Raw genomic sequence first — 11,384 nt, 5'->3', positions numbered from 1 at the left:
CATGTATTTATCCTCTCACTGTTGGCCTAGGGCTCTCAGCAAATAAACTCAGTTCTGCTGCCCGAAGGAGGAGCTGGGTCCAGGACTCTCATGCCACTGGAATGGGGAGATAGAAGGAAGGGGAAAGGAGGTAGAGAAAGTGAAAGGAGCCCTGGAAAAAATCTAGTTTCCTGCTTTTGTCACTACCAGAGAATTAGGGAGAAAATAGAAAGGAATACAGAAAACATAACAAACTGCTGCTACAGAGCCCAGGAGGCAGGAGACCTGTAGCCCTTGAAACCTCTCGCCAATTGATTACTAAACCTATAAGCAATCCTGCTGCTAAATCCCAAGCTGTGCAGCACCCTTCTCTCTTTTTGCCTTGGAAGGCCCTCGATGCAATCAAATTACACAATTAGCTCAACAACGCCTGTTTTTCGAGTCCTGGGGTAATTCTGCAACCACTAGATGATGTTTCCTTTCCCGAGCCTTTCAAGGGACAATCGCCTGGCGTTAAGGCATGTCAAGGGGGGAAACTGAACTTTCTGAAGCGGTGCCCGTGAGCAGTTCCTCTGTGGCCCAGGCCTACAGCCACTTCCAGCCAGCGGCCCTGGGGACAGCCGAGCGCGCCTGCTCGCCCACGGCAACCGGCCGCCAAGCCACCGGCAACCGCCCGCAGCGGGTCACCGCCCCACCGTCTGCCGCATGACGCATTCGCAACTGTGCCGGTAGCCGACGTTGAGGAAGTGACGCATACGCGCTCGGCGTGGGCGGGCGGTGAGTGGCGCAGCGCGGCGTCCTGGGCGCCGGTAGCCAGGTGAGTCCTGCGGCGGGGCCGCTCCCGCTCTCCTGCTCCTCCGGGCGCGGGAGCCGCCAGCGGCCCCTCCCGCCCCCGCCCGGGGCCTCAGCCTGCCCGTCTCGGGCAGAGGCCGTGGGGAGGCGGCGCCCCCCGGAGCCCCTGGCGTTTCCATCGCGGCCGGGCCTTGTCGCCAGCCGAGAGGGACACCCTTCGGTGCTATCCCGGCCCCGCCGGCTCCGGGCTTGCTCGCAGGGAGAGGGTGAAGCAGGGGAACTTGGGGATCGGTATAGGCGGGGGCCGGCTGGGGTCCGGGGTCACTGGAGGGGAACTGGCCGGCGCGCGGGGTTGCCATGGTACCTGTTCGGCCTGAATAAAGGGCCAAACGCGTTGTGTGCGTGTTCGGAGCTGATGGAAGAAAACTGTGAGCTGGGACTGAGATCCGCGGGCTGCCGTGCTGGGAGAGGTTGCTGATGAAGCCCACCTGCCTTATTAATGTCTTCCTGCAAGTTAATAACACTTGTTTCTCCTCGAAGTTGTTAAAAAAATACATCCTTTTAGAAGATGGTCTCACCCTGAAGGCTCCAAACAATACTAGCTCCAGGCTTGCCTTGGTAAGTCAGTGCAGTTAATTTCCTAACAACTAAGATGCTTTATGTTCTACTTCAAAGCTGAATTGTCAAACTAAAGCCTACAGCCAACTGTTCTCGTCAGTGCTTTCGCTGTCAAGTCTTATCCTGTTTAAAAAACTTGTATTTTTTCATTTTGAATATGTTAAGTTGTGTATGTTTTTGTTATGTTGTAGTCTTCTGGAGCATGACCATTTACAAACAAGATTGAGTTCACTCTCTGGCAAGGAGAGTAATTTTTACAGGTTGTTTTATTTGTCTTGATATCAGCCTTTTCCAGGGATATTCCGTATAATGTCTTTAAGTCTTAAGAAGTTTTGGCCACGTTTTGCTTTTGATTATGCAAATTAGTGTGGAAAAGCCTTTGGGGAGAGGACTCGTGGAGGAGTAGACTAGTAGGTGTTTTGGCACGAGAAGTTCTCATAAAGCAGTATGCTCATTGTTTTGCTTATTTTATTTGGGCACAGTCTTCATGAGGAACTTTGTGTGTGTGAATGTTCTTATGAACATGTGGTTCTTCTTTGTTGCCTTTGAGCAGAGAATGCCAACAGACAACAGCCACCTGCCAGACAGTATCCAAGAACAAGACCCTGTTACGACTTCAAGCAATAATTGCATGCATAATGCTCAGGAATTGGGAATTGAACAAGAAAATGGCATTTGTGACGGTGACCTGGGTAATAGTATTAGAGTTCCCAGCTCTGCCAGCCAGTTATCCACTTCCATGGCTGTTCCTTTGGAGGTGCCCAGAAGAGGACAACCCCTTCTACAGATCAACAGGCAGCAGATTCAGTCCATCTCACATAGTGCACGGGCTGCTGAGCTCAAAGGTTTAGGAGTTGATGTCTATGACCAGGATGTATTGGAGCAAGGAGTTCTTCAGCAAGTAGATAATGCAATTAATGAAGCTAATAAAGCAACAAAAATAGCTGATGTGGAGAGAGAATATCAGTCAGTGCTGGATGACTTAAGGTAAATTTTGTGTCCTTTCTTACTGTTCCTTTCTGTTAGTGACTACCTAAAGCTGGAAGATGAAAAGATGTTTTGAAAGCACTAGATCGCATGTAGTCTTCTGAGTCATCCACCTTTTAAAAAAGGAGAAAATATTTTTCACATCGGAGCAATGCTTCATTGCTCATACTTGACTAATTCAGTCATGCATCAAGGCAGTAGAGGACAGCGCATCTCCTTTTTCTGCTTTGTCTCCTACCTTACCACAATGCATGTCTGTTTTCTGGGCAGTGGAGCACTGCATTATAGTCTATTATTCAAAGTTATAATCAGGAAAAGTGCCACATCTTCAATTGTGTATGCTTCCTGGGGTTATCTGCTTCTGGTTATGTGCTTTCTGCGAGTTGGATGACCCATATCATGAGTGTACTACAACCAAAGCAACGCTATCACAAGTGTTTGTATGAAGTACTTAATGACACCTTAAAAGAATCAAATATTTCATTAACATGTTATATTGATAGTAGAAGACTTTGAGGGATAGGAGCCATAAATCTTTTGAGTTTTGATCTGTTTTGATCTTAGATCTCATTTCTGTTTCTAGTCTAATTTTAGGGTTACTTTGTAAACTACTGCAAATAAATAATTCTACCTGTGCATCTTTCACTGTATTGCATTAATGTTGGTTTTTGGTGCTCAAGAGTGCTGTAGGCCTCCAGTACCTATGTGAAGTCTCACATAGCTCTCTTGTTATGCATATGCTTAATTATATACACTTCACTAATTTTCCAGTTTGGGTGTGGAGATGTGAAATTAAGTAAATTTGCAAAGCTGGAACCTAATTTCAGATGTTATGTAGCAGAAGGAGGTAATGAGTAAGATGGTCATTGAGAGGAAGAATGGAGTAGTGTAGCCATTGCAATTACATTATGCAGTTATTGACAGTGCCGTGCACCACTCTTTCAATTAGTTGGTATTTTCCAGTTTTTCTTTAAGAAGCATCCTGTGATTTTTCCTACCTCTCTATTTTCACCTTCCACTTAAAGTCGTAAAATGAGATTTACGTGAGTGGGTGCAAATGGTTTCTGCAGACCTGTAGAACCTCTTCTGTATAAGATGTAATGGCAAGTCTGAAAGTTGATTTTGGAGAAAATTAGCAGAGACACAGCTGGCTTGTTGAGCAGAGGGACTAATGAAAGTCAAGACGTATAAGTAGACCGTGATAGAATTAGTTACAGTCCTGTAACATGATGAATGCATGACTGGAGGTAAAATCAGTCAAGAAGTGGTTTTTGTGTAGTTGGCACAGGGTTCAGGGTAGAAGCTGCATGGTTCTATAATATACAGACAAATTTAAGCAGAAGAAGGAGAATAAAAAATGGTTGAAGTTAAATCCTGTTTAAGTCCCACAGTCCTGTTAAATAAAGCTTTGTGGAAGAGGACAGTAGCAGTATGTGTCAAGAGACCCTAGGGCCAAGGAAGCAAGTGCCAGAAGGTAGGAGACATGAAGAGGATGTTGCAACATCCAAACATCCGAAGCAACAAAACAGAAGACTGAGAAAGGGGTTGGGATGGTTCAAAAGTGTTAAAAGAGAATGGAGAGCTGAAGATGGCAGTGATAGCTGGGAAGCTGGTAGAATATGTCTCCTAGGAGAACAGTGGTAGAATCCAGATGAGAGCTGGAGAGAAATGTGGTCTGACAATCCTCCCTGACAGTTGTGGAGACTTATGTAGTGCTTTTCCTTGCATGTGAGGGGAATAATGGCCGCTTTGCAGGTGTCATAAAGAGTTTTCTTTGACATTTTTCATAAAGCTTTGAGATGCTAATTTGTGTATCCTTATGAAATATTCTGCTATTTGAATCAACAAATCTAGATTTATTGCTTCTGATGGTGGGGCAGTGCCTCCTTCCTTGCAAAAGAATTCAACAGGAGAAACAGATGATATTAGGTTGTAGTATGTGGTTCAGCCTGAATTTTCGTATTGTATATGGAAACATGAAAAATGATAGAGCATGAGTAAGGAAAGTTTAATGTTGGTGTGCTGTTAATTCTTTAAGCTAGTCTGTCTTCCTGGAACTCTGTTTGTTTCTTGTAATCTGTTCTTTGTGTAAAAGAGACATTGTAAAGGTAAAAGAAATAGAATTCCTTATATAATGGCATCAAACTATTAAAACAGTTTTAGAAAATGAAAACATAGGATTTCCCATTTTGATTTTTGTTCTGCGTTTTGTTTACCTTGAATAATAAAAGCAACCACTATCACTTGCTTATTATCATCATCAGACTTGTAACTTTTAAGTACTAAATATCGCAGTGGTTTGTTCAGTTTCCTTGCCTTTGGAATTTTAGTATTAGCAAAATTTTGTATTATATATAAGATGCTTATGTAGAAACTTGCCTTTAGACCTTTTTAAATCTAGAAACTTGCCTTTAGACCTTTTTAAATCTTACCTTAAATCTCCTGGAGTTTTCGAATTGCCTGAATCGCGAATGTGCTATTTTTCTTTCTAGAGGTGACTAGTACATTGCAATCTTCTTTTTTTTTTCAGATCATGTACAGCATCTCTGAAACAAATAAATAAAATTATTGAGCAACTTTCACCTCAAGCTGCTGACAACAAAGATATAAACAGAAAACTAGAATCTGTAAAACGGCAAAAATATAACAAGGTGATTGGATTACATTAATTTTCTGCTGACAATACTTAGCTTGTTCCTTGGCTTAAGGTTTGGATTATATGATATAATTCTTGCTTAATTATGTAGTTCAGAGTCAGTCTACAATTGCTGTTCCTTCCATTTTAAATGGTGTAATTTTCTACCAAAACATGGAAATAACTAATCTAAAGATGTGAAAATGAGAGCTGATTTTTTTTTTTTTTTTTTAATTGTTTGGTTTTATTCTAAGTTTCAGAACAAGCGGTAAAACTGAAGTTCTGGAATCTGCTCAGAAGACTGATTTGCATTAATTTAATTAAATCCCTCCTAGTAGTATTTGGAGAATTAGCAAAGCATTGTTAGGGTATGATTCAATAGTTGACCTAAATCTCAGCTCTCATGGTCTTCATTCCCTACCTTCCTTTCCTTAATCCTCTTTCATTGTCTGTATCTTTCTTGTACCAGTACACATCATTTCTTTCTGTGAGCCATTTTAACTCATTGATTTGGCAGAAACTGCTCCAGCTTTTTTCTGCCAGAATAGTAAGTTAAAGGAGCACGTAGAGCAATCTAGCAGGCATCAAGGTAATGTAAGCAGTAGACCTATACAGCTGTGAATAGGAAGAAGGGGATTTGAGAAAAGGGAAACAACTTCTGGTCAAGAATGTAGAGCTTTCATCAACTCACCGTCTCATGGAAGTGCACCCTAATATTTTTTCTAATGATGGACTTGACTGAAAAACTTGCTGTCTTTTGCCCTCAGACACTTATTACCAGTCTCGGGCCATTTGCCACTGACTCCCTCAGTTGTTTGGTTTTTAACTTTGATCATTTCAGCAACTTGGGTTACACTGTGCTCCCAATTAGGCCAATTAAGAGAGTGAGGAGGACAGTGCTGAACAGTGGCACAGAACTAGAAACAAGTAGCTGGAAGTAGTGGGAAGAAATGCATTAAACCAGACTTACACTAAAGAGTGATCATGTAATTGGACACTATATTTTGCTTGTGTTCATATTACTTGAAGCAATTTATGCAAGTGTTAGTTGCGTGGGAAGTTCAAACCTCGTTTATTGTTGGCCATCTCTAACAGTCCCTGAAGTGTAAGAATAAATCCCTATATGAAAAGTATAATCTGTAAAAGGGTCCTAATAACCTCAAGAGTATTTTGGAGGCTGTTTGGAGGCAGGCAGTGTAAAGCTGGTGTTGAGCTACATTTTGCATGGAGAAGTGCCTTTTATTACCCTTCCTTTTAGTATTTTAAAAAAAATTGTTAAAGATGACTGGATTCTTCCATTATTGAGACAAATGGGAAACTAATGACTGGTACAAGACAGCTATTTCCTTAGAGCTGTCATACAGGGAGTGTTTTATGGTTATAAAGTACTCTGGTAGGAAGGATAATAGTGCATACACAGGTGATAATATATTGTACCATACATAAGTATACGTACCCTTTGTGGTTTGAAAAGTGCTACATGAAGACATAGGCAGGCTAGTGAACTGTTTTTCACCAAAAAAAAAAAAATCCTAATTTTGCCATGAACTTGATTTTTACTGAAGTATGTGCCTCTTTAGGTAAGGAAATATTTCCAAAAAAGGGAGTTACAAATGTGGAAAGTTACATTGCCTATGTCTTTGTTTTACTGGTTGGCATTTCTTGTTTCATAAATGAAAGTTAGCAACACCAAAGAATCACAATGTCACCAGTAAATATACAGTTGAGGATATTACAGTCAGATAAAAGGTGTAACAGAAGAGCTAGATATGAATTATTTTCATAGCAGTAATGACCTATATTTGTTATAGCATCTCTAATGTTGATTTTTTTCACCTTCTTTTTTAAAGTCATTTCACTTTGTAGTTTTTACTGTTAAATTAGCTGTGACTGCTCCTGGATTAGCTGTGTACAGACATATATCAGGATGACGGACTGATTTACCATTTCAGTTTCTTTCTAACAAAACATTCCAAAACTTCTGGGTTGATAAATAAATCTTATTAAATCTTGCAGCTGTTTTTAGTGGCTTATTAACCATTAACCCAGTCTTGCAAATCATGAACAAATCTTTTTATGTTCTCTGTGCACCTCACTAATCTGCTTGATGGGTTTCCTTCACTAGAATCAACACATTCATAAAACGACCTCAAAAGATGTTCATAAAAATGCCTAATGTGCACATGAAATTTGTGTGTATAAACAGTCTGATCTTACTGTACACGTGTTGTAAGATGATTGTACACACAAAATTGTGTGTGTTTTCTGTGTTGGAGTCCTATAGATATTGTGGTGACTTTTTTTTTTACATTTTTTTTGTTTCAAATGCGATACTGTGAACATTTGAGTATGAGATTCTGGTGGAAAATACTGCAAACGTAGTCATTTAAGTCTTGTTTAAAAGGATAGCAAGTTTATGAACCAGATTAAAAATTAAATTATATATCTACTTGTCATTCCAGGAGCAACAGCTGAAGAAGATCACAGCAAAACAAAAGCGTCTCCGAGCAGTTCTTAGTGGAACAGAGATTCTTGATAAAGTAAATGAGATTGAATTTGAGGAAGATGCAGGTATGAGAGAAGGCTCAAAGTTCTGTTCTACTTTGATGTAATGCCTTTTTTTGTTTGAAGCTAGTTTGCAAGATCTGTGCCAATAAGGAAATAAATTTCAGTGGTTTGCTTTCAAAGAGAGCGTTAAGAACACTTATTCTCTGCACCTGCAATATTGCAGATCTTGGCATATTCATGCGGGAAGCAGCTCAGTAGGGATGGCTGAGGCACATTAGAGTTTTGGGCTTAATAAACTGGAAATCCTAACATTTTTTCACAGCTAATTTGATAAAGATGACTAACATCATGATTGAATTACATTTCATATGCTGGATGCTATCAATCAGCATTAACAAAATTGGTTTTTCTTACTGTTGGGAAGTATCACTAGAAATGGAAGAGGGAAGTGCTTCTCTTTTTTCAGGCTGCACTGTGGCTTAAAAATAATAAAAATAAGGCTTTTTCCAAAGCAGGATATTTGTTCTCCCAGTGTTTCACTAGGTGTTCTTTCTCACTGCTGTCTGCAAACTGAGCTCTGATTTTATAACTCCAGCTTGGCTGCGTCTTGGCCACAATCACTAATCTGCAGTATTCTGCAGGGCAAGTTTGGACCCTGTTGACCTCTGCACATCAGCTTTGGGTTACACGGTTTGCAGAGGTGTAAACTCTTTGTGCTATTTGTGCATTGCAGATGTAGCTGAAGTGGATTCCAGATCTCACAGAGCTCACGCATCTCTCCTGGTTCAACAAAACTTACAGGAGTCAAAACCTCAGTAAACTTTTCTTAGTAGAAAAGCATCTTTTATCCTTTTTTTTTGAATGGGTTCATGCAGTAAAACTCAGGCATCCAGTGTCATGAAATGTAATTAGGAAGTGAATGGAGCCCAAGACAGAAGGAATGGAGTTGAGCAGTTCCAGTAGCTTGAGAACGTGAGGGGGTAGAAAGGGAGGAGTTTCACGTCTGATGCATCATTGCTACTCAGTAAACATGTTTTGGTGACAAATATAGTGCTTTAAACGGGACCATAAATAGTAGCATGCTGTGCTGGCAATTCTGGGCCTAGTAATAGATTTCAGGCTGGAATTTCCCTTCAGCTTCCTGAATTCAAGAGCTTTTTCCCCTCTTTGGTTTCAAACACCAATTATAGTTTGTGTTAGTGTGTAAAGTAACTGTTTATGCAGTGTAACTGAAGTGCTCTTTTATGACAATGTGCTGTGCAGGCAATCTGACTTTTAAAGTCATAATCCTAATATTAGTATTGTAGAATAGGAAGATGCATTCTTTTTTCTTTTTTTTAAGCATGTGGGAAGACAGTCGTTATGTGTTTTGTGACTTTTGTCTGTCCTGGCATGGTAATGGAAATGTCAAATTTCAAGCTTATGAGTAGGTCTGAGAAATCAATAATAAAAATAGAAATGGACAGTATTGCTGCATATGGGAACACAGTGGTTTTGTGCACTGAACACCGTGACATGGGTTGAATTGTCAGTGTAGGGTGCACAGTAGAGTGCATGGGCCATGGGGGACTGTACTTTTATGGTAGTTCTTGCTGCTCTGTGTTGTTTCAGAAGTATTTCCATTTTGATAGTATGTGTAATGTTTCCTATACAAAGTTTGAGAAGTAGTTTGAAGTAAAAGTTGCAGTCTGACTTTTTGGCCTTCTGTTTTGTTGGGTTTTGCCTTTTTTGAACTTCAAGTAGTATGTGTGATTATAATTTGGACTTTTAAGTTGTCTATAAAAACTGAACTGAATGCACATAAAGCTTGGGGGTGAAAAAAACAAACAAAACACCCTTGTTCCTGTGTTTCAGTTATTCAAAAGTTATTAAAGGCATGCTGGATGTTCTTCTGATTTTTGTTGTAGAACCTGGTCCGTCATGTCTTGGCAGTATGCTTATGCCTGTTCAGGAAACAGAGTGGGAAGAGCTTATTCGTACTGGCCAGATGACTCCCTTTGGAACTAAAATACCTCAGAAGCCAGAGGGGAAAACACGACGATTAATGCTAAATGACGCATCTGATTTTGAGAAGTACTTAGCAGACCAAGCTAAGCTGTCGTCTGAAAGAAAGAAGTTATCCGTTCACAAAGGAGCAAAGAAGAAGGCACAAGCCAAAAATGTTCAGTGCGTAGCTCCTGCATCTACTACAAAGGAAAAAAAGGGTAAAGCCCTGTCAAAAACAGATAAGCGCTTAAAAAAACACATGAGAAAACTTCAGAAGCATGCCCTTCAGATTCAGTCAAAGGCAAAGATTCCAAAAGAAAAGAAATATCTTGAGGCCAAGAAGTTCAAGCGTGAACAAGAGGATGATAGTGGAGAGTCTGAGTATGTACCTGATGAGGAGCTCTTTGATCCAGAAGCAGCAGAAGAGCAGGAAGAGCAGGCATCGTCTTATGCTGAGAATGATTCTGATTATGAACTCAGGAATCTGTCAAGAAAAAGAAAATATGCGGTGAAGAGCGATTTTAAAGAAGCTGAAGATGATGCTGACTTTTTTCCAAGCTCTGAGGAAGAAGAGCATACACTGGGGAAGCGCAAAGTAAAGAAATGGAGGGATGATGGAGATGAAGACTATTATAAACAGAGACTAAGGTTAGTCCTAGATGTTTTTATTAGTTACATTAACAAATTATGTTGAGCATGTGAAGGACAATGCCTGTAATACACTGCTAGGAATTGAAGTAAGGAAAGCAAGACAGTCAGAATGATCATAGCCTTCCAAAAGGAATCAGACATACATCTTAATTAAAGGACTTTGCTGTTAGATTTTTCTGGTTGTTATAGGTGCTTCAGTAATAAGTTATTTGTGTATCAGCATGCGTTTGTTGTTTGGAGAACTGTGAATGTGCCCAAAATCGAGTATATATAAAACAACATATTACTTGGCAGCTTTATACTGAAGTATTGCTTTTGTCTGTAGATCATATACCTACCTTTAAAAAAAAAAATTTATATCTCCTGTTTGATAGGCAAAATTACAGTGCAGACAGACAGTGCCCTCCCTCTTCAGAGGGATGGCACTTTTCCGCTGAGAGAGAAATCTTTGGTTTGGGATAGAGTGAAATGCTTAGTTTTCAGCTTTAAGTAATTAACTGCTAGTCAAGAAGAAATAATTTGAATAAATGATAGTTACATACTATTTTTGTAGAATCTGTTAATTTGTTGAAATCCAAGTCAATTACATATACTTTATATGGCTAACAGGTTTATTTGAAAATCAACATTAAAAGGATCTTTTGAATTTAAACTTGTAAAAAATTTATACTGGAAAGGACAATATCTATATTGTTTGATTATTAGCACATGAGATCTCTTGCATAAGTTATATTAGAAGACATAAGTAATGAAGACTGGACATTTTTACTGCTGTTAGTCAAGTCTAAAAAGAGCTGCTCTGTTTGACAGTGATTTTCCTATCTTTAGTCTTGATGAGAGTGAGGGTAAAAGCATCCTTATCTAAAGAGATAGTGACTATGGTGGTACTAGTGGTGTTTTCTGTTGCTATGAGGACCTAAGGTTGTAAACTGAGCAAGGTTTCTAAGGAGAATCAGCATCTTCTATTAAATAAACAAGTGTGTTAAGTGTGGAAATACAGCTAAGAACACAAGTTATTTCTGAAAATGGCAGCTGAAACACCTTGTGTTAATCTGATTTACGAAATTTTTATAACCTGTGTGTTGATGTTCTCTCTGTAGCTACAGTGTGCTGTTGAGATGTTTTCTCTACTGATAGCATAGCTGTTGAGTTAATAACAATAAGACTGAGCAGTGTTTCCATTTTCACAACTGCCTGGAAAATAATTTGAAAGGGCAACAAAGTAACA

The 11,384-nt window shown here is 39.8% G+C and overlaps 1 protein-coding gene across 2 annotated transcripts in view; it reads left to right on the top strand.

The window, feature by feature from the left end:
- Positions 1-746: 746 nt before the first annotated feature.
- Positions 747-11,384, top strand: part of ERCC6 (ERCC excision repair 6, chromatin remodeling factor) — a 51,733-nt gene continuing 41,095 nt past the window's right edge. Inside the window, exons 1-6 of one of the 2 annotated variants that reach the window (XM_068398983.1) lie at positions 747-796; positions 1,312-1,389; positions 1,943-2,376; positions 4,907-5,027; positions 7,474-7,582; positions 9,427-10,153. In XM_068398983.1, coding sequence (XP_068255084.1) covers positions 1,946-2,376; positions 4,907-5,027; positions 7,474-7,582; positions 9,427-10,153 — 1,388 coding nt within the window. In that variant the 5' untranslated portion in view covers positions 747-796; positions 1,312-1,389; positions 1,943-1,945. Of the gene's footprint in view, positions 797-943; positions 1,390-1,942; positions 2,377-4,906; positions 5,028-7,473; positions 7,583-9,426; positions 10,154-11,384 lie in introns of those variants that run through there. The other variant, XM_068398982.1, reaches the window with a different exon arrangement.

This window comes from Nyctibius grandis, chromosome 4, assembly GCF_013368605.1.
Source record: "Nyctibius grandis isolate bNycGra1 chromosome 4, bNycGra1.pri, whole genome shotgun sequence".
In the NCBI taxonomy this organism is placed as follows: Eukaryota; Metazoa; Chordata; class Aves; order Nyctibiiformes; family Nyctibiidae; genus Nyctibius; species Nyctibius grandis.
The sequence above is the reverse complement of the archived record's forward strand: the minus strand, read 5'-3'. Positions and strand labels throughout refer to the sequence as shown.